Below are 18,892 nucleotides of genomic sequence, written 5' to 3'. Positions count from 1 at the left end.
ATGCTCCCTACAAAGAATTAAAAATAAAAATTAAACTTCAATCTAAACCCTGGATAGCTTCTGGTGTTCTTAAATCTATTTCTAATAAAAACATACTTTATGAAAAAATTACTAGATCAAAAAATGTGAATTCCAAAAATATATTATTTACTAAATTTAAGTTATACAGAAATAAAATTAGCAATTTAAGATATTCTAAAAAATTTGTTAAGATATTCTAAAAAATAACTATGCATCTTTTTTTCGATAACAACATCAATAATGTAAAGAATACCTGGAAAGGAATTAAGGAAATCATAAACATCAAACCTTCTACTTATACTAAGTCTTTTAATCTCAAAATCAATGAAAAAGTCATCTCAGATCAAACCAGTGTTGCTAATATATTTAATAACTATTTTGCGACTATTTCTGACAAACTACTTAAAAATACTGTTCCCTCTAAATTTGTTTTTGGCAACTTTCTTAAAATACCTTGTACTAATTCTTTTTTCATTGATCCTGTGACTGAAAACGAGGTGGCAAATTTCATAAAGGTACTCTTGAAAATTATTAAAGCCTTGGTCCCAATAGTCTGCCAACATTTCTTCTAAAGCTGGTATCTCACATAATCTTCAAACCTCTATGTAGTATGATGAATAATTATTTCAAAAATGGTATTTTTCCTGGAGCTTTTAAGGTAGCCAAAGGAATTCCTATAACAAAATGGGTTCTTATCTAGACTACTTTAATTAACAACCTATTTCACTTCTTTCTAACTTAAGTAAACTGTTTGCAAAACAATGTTTCAAAGACTTTAGCATTTTTTGGAAAAATATAAATTTCTTTATATACACCGGTATGGTTTTCGCAACAAACACTAAACAACTCATTCATTAATAGAATTAACAGAGAAAATAAGACAAGCCATCAATAATAAACACTTTGCGTGTGGAGTGTTTATTGACATAAGAAAAACATTTGATACAGTTGAGCACACAATCCTCCTAGAAAAGCTGCAGTACTACGGTGTAAGAGGTATTCCTTTTCTCTGGTTTTCATCTTATCTTTGTAATAGAACACAATTTGTTTCAATTAATGGTATCAACTCAAAACTAGCTAAATCTTTTAATGGTGTTCCGCAAAGCTTGGTTTTAGGACCATTTCTTATTTTTTTCAATGTTTCGATTTTCTGCTGCATATTACTTTGCAGATGACAATTATTATTATAACTAATTATAATTATTATTATAGCTGCTTATCACTTTGTGAATGACATCAACTTGCTCCTAATTAACAAATCACTTAAACAACTTAACAAGAATATGAATCACAATCTAGCTCATGTTGTTCAATGGCTTAGCTCAAGTAAATTATCCCTTAACTCTAAAAAAACGGAAATTGTTATATTTAAATCTGTTCAAACAAAAATAAATAAGCAATTAAATTTCAGATTAATTGGGCAGAAAATAAATCCAGTTAACTCTATTAAATATCTGCAAATCAAAATAGACTCTAATTTATCTTTTGCATCGCATTTTCAAGACTTAGCATTGAAATTAAGCAGATCAGATGGTGTTATGGCTAAAATGTATCATTATGCTAATCATGAAATTTTGCTTAATATAAACCATGCTATTTTTCACTCTCATCTCAGATGCTGTTTAAATTATCTTTACCTAAATACTGAATTGTTCATTATGGATATGATTCCATACAACATAAAATCTCTTAAATCATTCTCAGAATTAATAACTGCTCTCTTTAATCATTTTTTTGAAAAATATTGTTTATAAATCTTATACCTTTTTACAACTTTCTATTTATAACCCTAACAGAGGTAGTGCTGTTATTCACCTATATTATATTTTCTCTTTTCTATTGTGATATATTGCTAATTTTAATATCATTTATTAAATTTATTATTTTAAACTGACATGTTTCAATAGTGTTCTCTTTATCACTATTATTGTTATTAATACTATATTTTTATTTTAATGAATATTATTATTATTGTTGTTACTATTGTTGTTGTTATTATTGTTGTTGTTATTATTGTTGTTGTTATTATTATCATAACTAGTTTTTATATGTTGTTGTTATTATAACTATTACTATTGTTATTGTTATTATTATTATTATTATTATTATTATTATTATTACTAATAATATTATACTATATACTTTTTATAATCGTAACTATTGTTTTTATTCACTTCTATTACTTTTATTATTCCTACTTGTATTATAATTATTATTATTTCCACACTATTTTTATTGAGTCTGACAGGTGTATACTTGATATCAACACCTCATAAATAAAATTTTGGACAAAATTGAAAAATTAATATTTTAAGAACTAATAAGTTTTATTATTTAATAATTCAACTGTTAATATGTTAGTATACGTAGTTTATAAATATATTAAAATAATTATTTCAAATACCATATTTAGCAATATCATAAGGTTTTTTTGAAAGATGTTTTATTTGAGTAAGGAAAATTTCTTTATTCATCTTTGAATAACAACATCTAATTCTTGCTTCAAGCTCTTCCAAATTCTCAGCTCTCCAATTATTCTTGTACACTAGCTGTTTTAAATCACCCCAAAAGTTTTTAATTGGTCTTGCTTCTGGAACGTTAGCTGGGTTTATATCTTTGGGTACAACTTTGATTTTTTTCAATTTTAAAAAGATGATGACCGACTTTGCGTAATGTGATCGAGCTAGATCAGGCCAGAAGATAAATTCATTGTCTTTTTATAATATTCTGATACTAGAGGAAGTAAAATTTTTTTCTAGTATTTTCCTTATAAGTGTACTGGTTGATTGCCTGCTTACTGTGATGAATATAAAGAGGGCTTGTTTCATGGGGCTGATGCAATGAGAAACTAAGAGCTTGTCCTCGTACTTTTTATGCAAATTGTATCTTATATGGTCAGAATATTGAGAAGGATCAGCAGCATAAAACCTATCATTACCAGCTAATGTGCTATTGTTTAAGGTAAAATAGCTTTCATCATCCATAACAAAATCCAAGTTTTTATAATTTTCATACAATTTACGACATTTAGGATGCATAGCTTTCTTCTGCTGATGGCTACGATCTGGATGATTTGTTTTTTTAAGAGTTCGAATGCTAGTCATTGTTTTTAATACTTTGGAAATTCGAGTTTGTCTACAGTTAAAAACTTGAGCTACTTTCTTTTGGGAGCACCCTGACTTATTTTCAAAAAATGCAGCAATCTTTGGAATATTTTCTTTAGTAGCTACCTAAGCAATTCGACCACTTCCAACTTTTCTTTTTAGAGATTTTTTTTTTCTCTCCATTTTTTGCCGTATAAAGATATAAATACAACCAATGTTTCCAATATACAGATGGCTGGGGCAAGAAGAAGACACAATTTGTCTTATCTCCATGCCCCGAAAATCCATTCTCATGCCCCGAAAATCTATTCTCCAATTTTACGATTTTATCGTAAGCAGTTGATCTGGGTAAACCCCATTCCATAAACTGCTTAGCAACAAACGTTTACCTTTTTCTCGAATTTTTTGGAAAAAAATTTCCATAATTTTTTCGAGGTCCTTTACTTGACCATTTTATTTTCAATATTTAAATAATATTTTTAACTTAATTAAATAGATTATAAAATCCTCTTTCAAATAAGTATAATCGTTTTTTGCGTGCATGAAATAAATTACATAATAAATGCAATTAAAGTTTGTCCGAAATGTTATTTATAGGGTGTTAGTACTAATTACTATTTGTAAATATTCTTGATATAACAACTTTGTTCAGAATATATTTGATTTGATTTTATTTACAAATTTTTATTACCTCATTTTTCAAAGGTTTTAAAAGACAAACCGAAGAGTTGTTAATAAAATATATATACATATATATATATATATATATGTATATATATATATATATATATATATATATATATATATATATATATATATATATATATATATATTAGGGTGTTTCATATTTTATCAATTTTTGAAATCGAACTTGCGAATCGATTTATAAATTGACTATTTGTATAAAAATAAGTTTGAGCAAAAAAAAATTTAAAAAATTTAATTTTTAGGGTCCCCGCCAGTTCGATTTTGGGCCAAAATTGTTGGGTGTTTTAAACGCCTGGCGGGGACCTTAAAATTTATCTAAATTTATCTTTTTTTTTTAAATGTTATATGTTGGATTGAATGTTTATCACATAAAAGGAGCATGTTGAAAAAATAAAGAAATTAGTCTACATAATATTTTGAAATTGGTGAAAAATCCAAATTTTCTTTCACAAAAACCTATTTTATTACTCGGTGGCGTATAAAAAACTTTTTTTATACCCTAATAAACTGTTTCCAAACCCGGAAAAAACTATAATTTGAATAGTTTTTTTATTAGTGTTAAATGAAGTCTAAAAAAAATAATAATTGGATCCATGGAGTAACATGCCCCGGACACTAACCTTAATGGCCCCTACTTAATAAACATTAGAGAGCAATAAATTGAAAATCCGGAAATTTGATCGGAAAATATTTTTAGAAAATGTATATACCAAGGTACTTAAATAATAATTTAAAATTTAACAACTACTTTCCAATGCGAAGACAAAGTATTTAAACTAAATTTGCGTTACTAATAATAAGTGCTTTAATATTTTTTTAAATAATATTCAAAATGGCTAAAATTACGAGACTAAAAGCTAGAGCTTATTTATTTGAAGAAGAAAGCCTGATAGAAAACTTAACTCAGATAACTTTTGCAACAAATAAAGAATTAATTCTTAACTTTCAGTTTAAAAGATCTAGTAACAAGTTTATTGGTTGTACTGATGGGCCCGATAAATTCGCAAAGTGCTCCAGACTTGTCAATTGCCCTGACAACTGTATTCTTTTTGCAGTAAAAAAACCATGGTTAGACGGAGGTTATAAAGATGGATTACTAACGGATAAATCTATAAGGTAAGTTTTATAATTTCAATTTATAATAAAATAGTTATTATAAATTTGTATAATCATTCGAACTTAATAAGCTAGTAGATGATTAAGGTTTTTTTGTAGTACCACTGCAACTAATTTTTTTAGTTGTTATTACGTGTGGATTATAGCTTAATAATGCAAAATATAAGGTGCATCTTAAAGTTAATATTTCTATTTTATTTAATGTATTATCTTAATTTTTTCAGGAATAATATTACTCGTTTAATCGATAGTTGGGAGACATTAAAGAAAAGTAAGAATAAAGACTCTAAAGCAGCAGAGAAATCTAGGGAAGAATTCAAAAAGAAGGGGGAGCAGGTATTTTGGATTGGTAAAGATAATATTAAGGAAATCTTAAAAAAAATGAGCCTTGATAAACTTTCATACTATGTTGATATCCAATTTTTAAAAGACCAAAAGTCCAGTCGTCTAATGACTTTGGGGAGCAAAGACATGAGATATAAAACGGTAAATAAAGATAAGAAGCCTTTAAAAAGTTGTAATATTAAACAGTTACCCCAAATAGATGAATCAACTACAGATCTAGAGCTTCTCTCAGATATCAGTGACGTGAGTACAGAATCAGATATTTCTTTTGATTTATCGCAACCCGGCCCAAGTAACGCAAAACAAGAGTTAAGGAAAGGTTTTGTTAAAGATATTGCCATGACATCAGTCTCAAAAAATATTTCATCAAGAGATCTAGTGCATGTATGTACGGATTTAATCGTAAGTTCAGGCGGAAATGTGGCTGATTTTTCAGTGTCTCATTCAACTATTTGGCGAGCTCAAAAAAAATCTATTCGGGAAAATGCTGAACAATATAAGAAAAATGTAAAAATTTCTACCGCTAAAGCTACTTTTCCCATAATAGCACATTTTGATGGAAAAATTATCGAAGCCATCACAGAAGGTATAAAATCAAAAAGAGATCGATTTGCGGTCTCGGTAAATATTGATGGTAAAATGAAGCTCCTTGGCATTCCAGCAATTGATCGTGGTACTGGACAAGCTCAATACGATGCTTTAGTTAAAATACTGGATGAGTATGGAATATGTGATGACGTGAAAGGTTTATGTTTTGATACAACAGCTACAAATACAGGAAGACTTTCTGGTACAAATGTCAGGTTTAGTCATAAACAAAACTCAATTCTACTAGAGCTGGCTTGCAGGAGGCATGTTTATGAGTTACATCTAAAACACTTCTGTGAAAGACAGTGCAGTGGAAAAACTAAATCTCCAGAAAACCTAATGTTTAAACGGTTCCAATTAAACTGGAATGACATTAAAAGTAGCATTGACTCTTCAAAGTTTGTAAAATATGACACTCAATCTATTGCTACCACTTTCTTAGAAATCCATAAACTCGATGCTGTAAAATATTGCGAGATTGCTCTAAAAAAGAACACTTTTCCCAGAGGAGACTACAAGGAGTTATTGAAACTAACCCTAATGTACTTATGCCCTGAAAGAGATTTTAAAATTCAAGCTCCAGGGTGCGTGTCTCATGCACGTTTTATGTCCAAAGCTATTTATTATCTTAAGATTCGGATATTGAGTTTGCAACTGTCTTATGAATTGACAGACGATCAAAAGAACGAAGTGCAGTCTACTGCTGAGTTTATCTCAATCTTTTATACCGTCTGGTTTTTAAAAACCTCTTTACCTTACGCTGCGCCTTACCAAGATATAAAAGCCTATTGGCAAATGACAAAATATAGAGGTTACGTAGAACAATATGTTCAGAATTCTGAAACAATTTTAAATGGAATTGATGCCACAATGGTTTCAATGGAATCACATTTATGGTACCTTGATGAAACTTTAATTCCGCTGGCTCTTCTAGACCAAGGTATTTCTGTTGCAGAGAGAGAAGAAGTTGCAAAAATGGTCTTTTCGAAACCAGTTCCTGAATTTTTTCGGCATTCCGAAAAATTAAATTTGTTAAAAACTCTTAACTTTAACCTAGAAAAACCACCAAGTATTGCCCAACTAGTGGGAGAAAACTCTTGGTTCATATTTAGTTTGTTAAACCTTACTAAGCTAAATGATAAACTTTGGTTAAACAGCCCGGCACCACTATGGGAGTATATTGAACAGTTTAAGATTTTTTCCCAGTTTGTTTCCAACCTTGCAGTGGTTAACGACGTTTCTGAAAGATCTATTAAAGTTGTATCAGACTTTGTAAATAACGTTCACAATGAAGACGATCGTCAGGACTTACTGCTAGCTATTCACCAAAGGAGAGAAAACCTTAACAAGGCAAAGACTAAAGAAGATTTGCAATTAGCATATCAAGCAATTGCAAAATAGATAATATACTTTTTAAATGATGACTTTTATTTAATAATGTAATATTGATTTGTAAATATGTATTTTTTATTTAATTATACTTAAACATATCATTATTTTTTATTTTTTATTTTTTACAAAACCAAAAAAAACTTTGCAACAATACCAAGAAAATCATTTAAAGTTGAAAAGCTACCATATACTTTCTAATCTTGAGGCAATAAAACCAATAACAACAATACCACTTTTAACAATGTTGCAGTAAGTTCATTAAGTCTTTTTTATATAAAAATAACTAAAATAAACAATTGCTATTAGGCTATTAAGGTTAGCGTAAGGGTTAGGTTACCTCGAAGGATAAAAGAAATTTTTTTTTAGACCTGTATATACCTCATTTGACACTATTATTAAAAAAATCTAGGTTATTGATTTTTCCGCGTCTGGAAACAGTTTATTAGAAAATCAAAAATGTTTTTTATACGCGATTGAGTGATAAAATAGATTTTTAAGATGGAAAATTTGGATTTTTCACCAATTTTAAAAGATTCTGTAGACTAATTTCTTAATTTTTTCAACATGCTCCATTTATGTGATTAATATTCAATCCAACATATAACATTTAAAAGAATAAAAAAAAAATTTCGATAAATTTTAAGGTCCCCGCCAGGCCTTTAAAACACCCATCATTTTTGGCCCAAAATCGAACTGGCGGGGACCCTAAAAATTAAATTTTTTTTTTTTTTGCTCAAACTTATTTTTATACAAATAGTCAATTTATAAATCGATTCGCGAGTTAGATTTCGAAAATTGATAAAATTTGAAACACCCTAATATATATATATTTATATATGTTTATATATATATATATAATATATATATATATATATATATATATATATATATATATATATATATATATATATATATATATATATATAAATATATATATATATATATATATATGTATATATATATATATACACACACATTGATGTAGCAGCACTCTGTTGCGAGTCAGGCTATAAGATAGTCAATGTAGCAACATTCAGAATATTTTTATTTTGAAAAAATAAAATAAAAACATTCATAATGTTTTTAAAAACATTAACGTCTTTTAATTTGCGTTTTTGTAATTTTTTAAGTTAAATTACTTCCCACAATTAAATTAATGCATTTTGTTATAATCTAACCTTAATTTTGTCATTTTAAATACCACAAACAAGCGAAGAGCTTGTTTTTTAGCACAAACAAATATCTTAGCCCTTTACTATAGGTATATATATATATATATATATATATATATATATATATATATATATATATATATATATATATATATATATATATATATATATATATATATATATATATATATATATATATATATATAAACTATGAGAGGCGCTAATAATTTTGAATAACGCCTCTCGTATAGTTTTTTTTTAAATTGCTAATAAGGGTACAGCTGTAAAACTCAGTTTTATGGTTCTGAGGCCAGCTTGTAGTCAGATTTCTTGAACTCTGTGGTAGCTCTCAGAGAGGCTGATTCCATCAACAGCTATAAAATATGCGAGTACTAACAGTGCTATGTTGCGAATAGATGGTGTCTCTGTACTTTTGGTGTGCATTGTCGAGGCCACATTAGGAGCTCTTTGTTCAACTTCGGATTTGTTAACAGTAATGAGGAAATTTCTTGGACTATTAAATAGTGTACGGAAAACTATGTGTGCTTTGAGTCAAGTTCTTTAACAAATTTAAAAATGACTAAAGTACCAATAACTATTAAGCCATCGTTATCACCAAGTTCGCTAAATTTATCATTCACTAATATTCTTGGTATTCAAAGTAACTTTTCTTCTGTTGAGTCTTATCTCTTGCAAAGTTCACCAGACCTACTTGCTCTTTGTGAGACTAATTTGAGTTCAGCTGTCTCATCTTGTGATCTTAGTGTTGATGGTTATCTTTCTTTGATTCGTAAAGACTCCAATAGTCGTATGCTTGGCCTGGGCATTCGTAAAAACTCACCTATTTGTAGAGAAACTAGATTTGAATCTACAGATTATTCTTTTATGTGCTTTTGTTTAGCACCACTTCACTCTATTGTCTTTCTCTTTTTATATCGCTCTCCTTCATCTCAAGACTGCACTCTATTAGATGTTATTTCTGATTAATATGACATTATCACTGTTGTTAGTGACTTTGATGCTCATCACACTGAATGGCTTAACTCTAGTGTCATTGACTCCGCAGGCATTTATGGCCCATAACTTTTGTCTTTCTCAATCTCTATCTCAAATAGTCAACTTTCCAAATCGCTTTTCAGACAATTCAAATAATTTTCCTTCTCTACTCGACCTATGTCTAGTGTCTGATCCTAGTCAGTACTCAGTTTCTCCACATTCACCATTAGGTACTTCTGATCATCGTTTGATCTTGCTAAAACTATTATCTCATTCCTCTTCATCATTAGAATCTATCGTCTTACCTCTTACAACTACCTTAATCTGACTAGGACTCTTTTCTTGATTTTCTTTTTCATGGCCCTTGGGTAAAAATCTTTTGTCTTCCTGCTGACAAATGTGCATCTTACATAACTATTTGGATTCAGGTTGGCATGGAATCTTTTATTCCCTCTCAACAATTCCAAGTCAAGCCTCACTCTTCTGAAATGGTTTTCTTCACATTGTGCAGCTGCAATTTCTAATCGAAACCATTTCTTTTAAATCTATCAGCAAAGCAATTCTCCAGAAACTAGACGTCTGTTTACTATTGCTAGAAACCATTGTAAATAGGTTTTGTCTAACGCCAAAGCCCGCTATCTTCAACAGTATTATTAATAAGGGCAAATCTGACATTCCACCTCTCTTGTATGGTTCAGATTTTGTCACCTCACTTAAAGACAAAGCTGAATTATTTGCTAAGAATTTTTTATCGATATCATCTCTCCATTCCACTAGTTTCATTCTACCTGATATAGTCGACAATAAGGTTGATCTATTGCTTGACATTTGTATCACTCCAGCTTCTGTATCTAAAGTGATTTCCTGCTTAGACTCTTCTACAGCTTGTGGTCCGGACAACACACCTGTTACAGTTTTGCAGAAGGTTTTTCCGGAGCTGTCGTCTATACTTTCAAAGCTATTTAACAAGTGCTTATCAGAGTCTTTTTTTTCAGCCTGCTGGAAAGCGGCATCTGTAATCCCTATTTTTAAAAATTCTGGAGAACAATCTGATTCATCTAACTGCTGTCCCATTAGTCTTTTCCCTATCATAAACAAGGTTTTTGAGTCTTTTATTATTAGCAAACACTTAATCTCTCATCTTGAATCTAATAATTTTCTGATTATCAATATGGATTTCGATCTTCTCGTTCTACAGCTGATTTGCTAACAATAATAACCAATAGGTTTTATCGTGCATCAGATAGATATAGAGAGGTTAAGGCTATTGACTCTTGAGATTTCATTGGTAAAGTCTGGCATGCTGGTCTTCTCCATAAGCTTTTTTCTTACCGTGTATCAGGTAACATCTTTAAGATTATTAAATCCTTCCTTACCAATTGTAGTATAAAAGTTGTCCTCAATGGACAGCACTCTTCCTTATATCCTGTAACCTCAGAGGCTCTTCAAGTTTCTATACTTGGCCCTATACTCTTTTTAATTTACATAATGATCTTCCAGATATTCTCTCATCTAAGGTTGCATTGTTTGCTGATGATACTACAATTTATTCTTGTCTTGATAAGAAGCCAACAACATTGCTTATGCCATTTGAACTTGAAATGGATCTCACTTTTGCTTCAGCATGAAACCCAAGTTTTTTCAGCCAATCCTTATCGCAATAATTTAAATCTTCCTATTTATGTATGGTAATGTACTTGATGACTCATCTACCCTTTATCTTCTAGAATTAACTCTTATCTTCCTTGTTAACTATATATTAAATCCATTGCAAAATTAGCATTTGCTAAGATTGCATCTCTTTATTGTGCTTGACACTTTTTTACTCCGGGTTCTATTCTTTATCTCTATAAATCTCAAATCCATCCTTGTAGGGAATACTATTGCCATATCTGGGGCAGATTGTCCAATGATGTCTTTTTTCTTTTAGACAAAGTGCAAAAACGCATTGAATGTTGCTTCTCTTTCTCTTTTCTTTAAATACTATAATGGACACTGCTCTAAAGAGCTAGAGTCTGTTGTGCTATCTACTAAAATTCATTCTCGTGTTACTAGTCATTTAATTATGTCTCTTCTATTTACTGTTCCTAAGTGCTCCAAAAACTCTTATTCATCTAGTTTTTTTCCTCGAACATTTGTTCTTTGGAAATTGCTTCTTTTATCATGCTTTCCTGATTCATATAATTTACAATCTTTTAAGTCGTCTTTCAATTGTTATTGCTACTGTTAATTCACCTTTGAATGCCACTACAAATGAGGAGGCTACTTGATTGTGGTTATAACCCTCTCGCAACTATTTTACTCCGAAACACAAACCTTGACAAACAACCTGGTAGTACCGTGCACAACTTATTTCTCCGCTGCACTGAGAAATAAGTTGAGCACGGTACTACCATGGACATTGTGGGATTGAACTCAAAACCTCGCGCTTTACTGCTACACCACTACCGCATTATAAAGTTGTTTTTTAACTATGAAGAAATTTTTTTGACAACCAAGGCAAGATTTTTTGAATAAACATGCTATAGATTATATCTAGCTATAACTACTATTATATACTATTATATAACTACTATTATATACTATTATATAACTACTATTATATACTATTATATTACTACTATTATATACTATTATATATATACTATTATATAGCTATAACTACTATTATATAACTAGCTATAACTATATAACTATTATATAACTGTTGACATATTATATAACCATGAAAACTGTTGACATATTATATAACCATGAAAACTGTTGACATATTATATAACCATGATAACTGTTGACATATTATATAACCATGATAAATGTTGACATATTATATAACCATAAAAACTGTTGACATATTATATAACCATGAAAACTGTTGACATATTATATAACCATGAAAACTGTTGACATATTATATAACCATGAAAACTGTTGACATATTATATAACCATGAAAACTGTTGACATATTATATAACCATGAAAACTTTTGACATATTATATAACCATGAAAACTGTTGACATATTATATAACCATGACAAAACCTTTACTATACTTCATTTAACTAAAAACTTTCAATCTTAAATCTTTCAACAATCTTTAATCATTTAATCATTTAAAGCATGACTTTCACAAACAATCTGAAAATTAATTTTTTTGTATTATTTGTGGAATTTAAAATATTTGAATACTGATTTATTTATCACTTATCACAGTTTCAAAACCATTAAATTTTTGTTTACAATAACTAAAGGACCAGGTTTGTTTTTATTTGATCTAAAGATAAAAGTAATAGTTTATTAAAAAAATTCTACCAGACAGATTCAATATTTTGTAGAAGTTAACTGTAATAGACTTATTCTAATTTTTTTTTCAATTCAAATTCAAATTTTCTATTTTGTTAGCTGGTTACAGAAATAAACAGGTTATTTTATTTTGCTGTAATTTTTGTCTTTCCTTAAAGATCTGATGATTTTGCTTATGAAGTTTTGTGAATCAATTCTTTTGCAATTATGATGATTTTAAATTAAGAATTTATCATATGACTTTGTTTTGCTTTTATTTTTTAAAGCTCCAATCAATCAAATCAAATGTGAAACCAAAAATGATACTTATGATGAATATTTCCATATGAAAAACTTAAATCAAGAATTTGCATTGATTAATTTAATTAGTCCTCTTTATAAAGTAAATGTAAGTACTATTTTTATTGTAATAAAAAAATCATTGTTTGTGAAATAAATAGCATTTCTAACCAGTGGTGTACAGATGAAATTTGTGAAATTTCCTTGCGCACCACACCAAAAAAAGCACCTAAATTTTTAATTTATTTTTTATTATATTATATTATTATATTATATTATATAATTTATATTATAAATATAATATATATTATTATATTATATTATAATAATTATAAATATAATATATATATTATATTTATATAATATTATATTATATAATTCATTTTATTATATTATCATTTATTATAATTTTTAATTTATTATAAATGTAATATTTTATAACTAATTTTTAAAATTTATTATAAGCTAAATTAAGGGGGAACAAAGTCTTTTTTTACCCATCACTATTTTTCTGTTCATCTTTGATTCTGATATTACGTTGATACCTGAAAATGGTCAATTTGATTAACAAGCAAACAAAAAATACAATAAAAATGTTTGTCTATTGATTATACTATCAATATAAAATAATAATTATTTTAAATGCAGATGGATCCAGACCATCGAAAATGCACAGTAGTAACAAATCTGCATGGCTTAATGAAGCTTAAAATATCTTTTCCTGCTTCCTATCCTGACAAGATTGCTCCAAATTTTCAATTTTCAAAAAGTTCAAAAACTAGTCTTGATTTGAATAAAATATTAAAGGTGAGTTTTTATATGAGGAAATATTTATGATGGTGTTTTTTATGTTCTATTTCAGTCTGTGGAGATGTTTGAAAAAATGTGTAATTTTTCTAATATTTTTTAATTATATTTGTACTTTTTATATCTATGAAAGTGTTTGAAGATTTGTTTACTTAACAATTGTTTAATTTTTTATTTATTTGTATGTGCAAAGGGGCTTGAAGAATTATCTTTACAACATGTTAAGTTTAATCGCCCATGTTTAGAACCTTGTTTACGTTACTTAAAACAGCAAATTGAAGGTTTTATTTCGCAAGACTCTGTGGTATGTTATGGTATTTGTTTTTAATTAAGTACACGAAATAAACGTGAAAAGTTTTTCTTTAAAAAAAGTCAATTTTTTAATTTAGAACTTAAGTAATAGTTTCAAAACATAGAATATTTTAAAGAAAATAATTTATTCATGCGGTCATCTAATAATATTTCAAAATTTTACTTTGGTAGTGCCCATAATCTTGCTCACAGAATGATAATCTTAAATGTTTCTACAAATTTTTTTCAAAAACTCTAATTTCTGGACAGTTTAAATGATTTGCTCTTTTAGCTACAACTTTAACATAATATTTTTTATAAAACAATTTACTATAATGACTTGAAGCTAAAACAGGAACACAGGTTTTTTATCTTGTGATTTAATGTGAAGTATAAGACATTTTTGCAAACATTCTTTATCATAAATTTGACCAGAAGACTCAGCAACATGCTGTGCTGATTTTTTTTTTCATACATGCAAACTGCTTGCCTAATCAAGGTTTTTTTTAGCAAACTTTTCATAATTTGTGTATTTAAGTTTCTTATCTGCTTCCTCTATATTTGGCGATATAACAGATATAAGATATAAGATAATATATAAGGTATATACTTGATATAAGTTTCATCATTTTTAATAATATAGAAGTTTTTTCAGATGTTTTCAGATATAAAATTGTCGTACAAATTTCTGCAGGGGATTCTTCGACTTTTTGAATTTTTGAATGATTGGGCCCTTTTTGTGATTTGAAGAATGCAGACCATGTTTATTTAAATCTTTTACAACAAAAGTATTAGAAAACCTTTTTACAAGTACTCTTAGTGAGAGGCTTGGTTTAATCTTAAAACTGTTAACCAGTTTTTGAACCAGTTTTTTACCTTGAAAAACTACTTTCATCCACCACCAGATTTGAGTTTAATTAATTTTGTTTAAGAAAAACATTGAATAACATCTCTAATGGTGTAGAAATGTATAAGCAACTATTTTGGTATTGAATTGTAGCTTCTATTGAGTTGTAGCTTCTATTGGAATTTTCTATATACTTGTGCATAATTTTTTTTTAAATAATTTTTATCTCATTTTTAAAACTATTTTTAAACGAAATGGAAAAACTAAAACAATTTTTTGAAACTGCAACATATTGTAAACTTGATGTTGTTTCAAAAACTAAAACAATTTTTTGAAACTGCAACATATTGTAAACTTGATGTTGTTTCAAAAACTAAAACAATTTTTTGAAACTGCAACATATTGTAAACTTGATGTTGTTTCAAAAACTAAAACAATTTTTTGAAACTGCAACATATTGTAAACTTGATGTTGTTTCAAAAACTAAAACAATTTTTTGAAACTGCAACATATTGTAAACTTGATGTTGTTTCAAAAACTAAAACAATTTTTTGAAACTGCAACATATTGTAAACTTGATGTTGTTTCAAAAACTAAAACAATTTTTTGAAACTGCAACATATTGTAAACTTGATGTCGTTTCAAAAACTAAAACAATTTTTTGAAACTGCAACATATTGTAAACTTGATGTCGTTTCAAAAACTAAAACAATTTTTTGAAACTGCAACATATTGTAAACTTGATGTTGTTTCAAAAACTAAAACAATTTTTTGAAACATATTGTAAACTTGATGTTGTTTCAAAAACTAAAACAATTTTTTGAAACATTGTAAACTTGATGTTGTTTCAAAAACTAAAACAATTTTTTGAAACATATTGTAAACTTGATGTTGTTTCAAAAAAAAATGTTTTAGTTTTTCAAACTTTAACTGTGTTTATTTTTTTCAAATAAAAAAACGAAATTTCGTGTACTTTAGAATATTAGTATCCTAATAAAGTTGATCACTAAGCATATTTTCCGAAATTTATTTACTGAAATTTACATCAGAGTTTGAAAAATTGTTTATTTATTAGAAACCTTGATGCCTTTCTCGTTATTTATTAAGAAACATTTAATTTATTTTAAAAGCTTTTCATTGTTAGTTTGTAAACACTTCTGTTAGGTTATCTTTTTCTTATTTTATAGTTTTCTTATTTTTATTTTTTTTGTTATTTTATTTTATTGTTATTTTTTTATTGTTATAGTTAGTTTTTTATAATTATTTTATAGTTATCTTATTTATAGATAAGTGATGAGATTAGTGCAACAACACCATCAGACGTCTTACCATCATCATCATTTACATTCAGAAAAAGTGACACTTCAGATTACAGTTCTTTAGATTACACAGTTCCATTTCCAAGAACTTGCGGTGCAAGATTTTGTGGTGTTGGCGGTAAGAGACTTATATATATATATATATATATATATATATATATATATATATATATATATATATAATTATGTTAGTGTATTCTACAAATAGAGTTCTTAATGTTCTTAAAGAACAGCGCAATAATAAATTAGTAAAAATACTTATTTAATTTCTATCTTCAACAATTTTTTTCACCAACAGTAGGTTCATTAGGAAGCCTGATGAACCTACTGAAGATGAAACAAGTTCTTGAATATAGAAGTTAGAATAGTGTTTTTACTAATTTACCAGACGACCAAATTTTGTGAAGGGCGAGTAAAGATATTCTTTTGGTGCAATTAAGTTGCCCAAAAGGGCGACTATTGATTTTTTGATTATTGATTTTGGCAATTGTATATGTTTTTTTTTAATTTAAGAATTAAAAAAAAATATATACAATTATTTTTTTCTATAAAAAAAAAAAATAATAATAAGAAAGTTTTTTTTTTAAAGTTACAAAAAAAGTTGTCAAAGTTTGTTTTCTGCATTTTCTATTATAAATTAGAACTTAAGAAAATTGTACCAGCGTTTAAACGTATTTAATAAAATTCTTCCTAAATAATAACATAAAAGTTTTATTCTTTCAACAAAAAAACAATTTTTTTTTTTTACAAATTTTGTTTAAGGATTTAGAAATAAAATAATGGAAATGTCAAAAAAAATCATTGACAGGCCTTGTTTAGAGACATTATGCAGCTCGCTATTTTTGTAAATGTTGAAAGCATTCAGTTAATCAAAAACTTTTTTGTAAAATATAAAGGTCGAAAGCATTCAGTTAAACGAAATTTTTTTTTTTGATTAGTAAGTTATTATTTATCAAGTATATATTATTTGAATATCATCTTTTAACATCGTTTATGTGGCGTTTATTCAGAAAATGTTAGGTCGTAAAAAAAAGCATTTAACAGCAACTGAAATTTTTGAACTGAAACAAATTGATTTATAAAAAAAAATTTAATTTTAATAGACTTTAAATTAAATATGATATTAAAAATTTAAATTTAATGTTGAAGAATATAAAATAGAATAAATGTTGAATGTAAAGTTTACTTTCAAATGAATGTAAAAAAGTTTTTTCTAATGCTAATTAATCGTCTGCTAATTCATTATGTAAAAGTCTCTCCATCATAGATTATCATAGCTTATTAGAAGCAAAGGGAAATGAAAACTTCTTATAAAAAAGGAGAAGTGTTTAAGGATTTCTTTTTACAAATGTATTTTTGTTTCTTATTAGTTTAATATCATGTAAAGTTCTTTTAACGTAATATTTTAAGAACATAAATTGAGTTTACAAATATCTTATTGGTAACTGATAAAAATTTTTTCTATAATCTTTAATATAATCTTATTAAATACTGAAAAAATGTAAAAAAAATTAAAATAAATTAAAATAAACTCTAAGAATGTTGAGATTAACACCAAGAAAATGTAAGATTCAGGTCCTATGACAAACCAGTGACAAACCAGTTTTATGAGTGATTTTGTGAACTAGCTTACTAAAACAAAAATTTATAGGTACTGGAACTTCAATTAGTTTGACTGCCATATCTTAGAAGATGGAACTGCCAACTCTGTCAAGTTTCATTGGTGGTTGTTTTCCAAAGAGAGAATAATGGCAGCATCCTGGTCTGTTTCTTTGTAGTCCAACATGTCATGGATAAATTGAGAATCATTCATAAGTGCACTGATGCAATGATGATCACCAGGTTTTGTCCAAGCTGGTGTGTGGTAAAAAGACAGAAATTTGTTCATTATAAAAAATTTGATTCTTCATATCCTCATCATTAGACATTAGTGTGGAAATCAAGGAAAAAAATATTTTCCTGCTTAAATGTTACCTGACATTCTCTAAGCAGGATAGCTCCTGGTTTTAAATAATGTATACCACACTGATGGGTGTATTTTCCTGACATTCCCAATATTCATCTCTTCGAAATGTTTTGCAATCTTTTTAGCATGCATATGTGAAAAATGACGGAACACCAAGCAATTTTCCCACATTGTATTGCAAAGCACCAGATTGCTGGGGAAAGCTGGGAAAGTGCTATGTGAAGTTTGAAAATTTTACTTTTCTCTACATTTTTAATTTCATCCTGTAAAACAAGTTTTAAATATAAATCTCGAAAACTCAAGATATTTCTAAAATATTTGCAGTCATTCATAATTATTAATGGTTTTTAAACAGTTTAGTTACAGTGTAAATATTGTGGTTTGCATTTTGATCACATTGCAATCTTTGATTTATTTTTTATGTTTGTTTAAATCAGCAAACAATTTTTATTATTTACATATTTGTACAAAATGTTGAAGAAGAAAAATAAAGAAAGAGTAAAACAAGAAGAGAAAAAAGTAAGAATTTTGGTATAATGCTGTATACTGTAACTGTATACTATATACACTGTATTTATAAATGTATACTATAACTCTGTATATTATAATGCTGTATACTATATACTTTAACTGTATA

General features: G+C 27.5%; 1 protein-coding gene across 3 annotated transcripts in view; it reads left to right on the top strand.

Moving 5' to 3' along the window:
• LOC101239697 (GATOR2 complex protein WDR59) overlaps nucleotides 1-18,892 on the top strand; it is a 214,285-nt gene that overhangs the window by 89,836 nt on the left and 105,557 nt on the right. For all 3 annotated transcript variants that reach the window (XM_065819078.1, XM_065819080.1, XM_065819079.1), the window contains 4 exons: nucleotides 13,013-13,134; nucleotides 13,674-13,832; nucleotides 14,026-14,136; nucleotides 16,257-16,407. In XM_065819078.1, coding sequence (XP_065675150.1) covers nucleotides 13,013-13,134; nucleotides 13,674-13,832; nucleotides 14,026-14,136; nucleotides 16,257-16,407 — 543 coding nt within the window. The remainder of the gene's footprint in view (nucleotides 1-13,012; nucleotides 13,135-13,673; nucleotides 13,833-14,025; nucleotides 14,137-16,256; nucleotides 16,408-18,892) is intronic.

This window comes from Hydra vulgaris, chromosome 15 (genome assembly GCF_038396675.1).
Source record: "Hydra vulgaris chromosome 15, alternate assembly HydraT2T_AEP".
NCBI classification, from domain to species: Eukaryota; Metazoa; Cnidaria; class Hydrozoa; order Anthoathecata; family Hydridae; genus Hydra; species Hydra vulgaris.
Note: the sequence above shows the minus strand (reverse complement) of the source record. Positions and strands in the feature narration are given on the sequence as shown.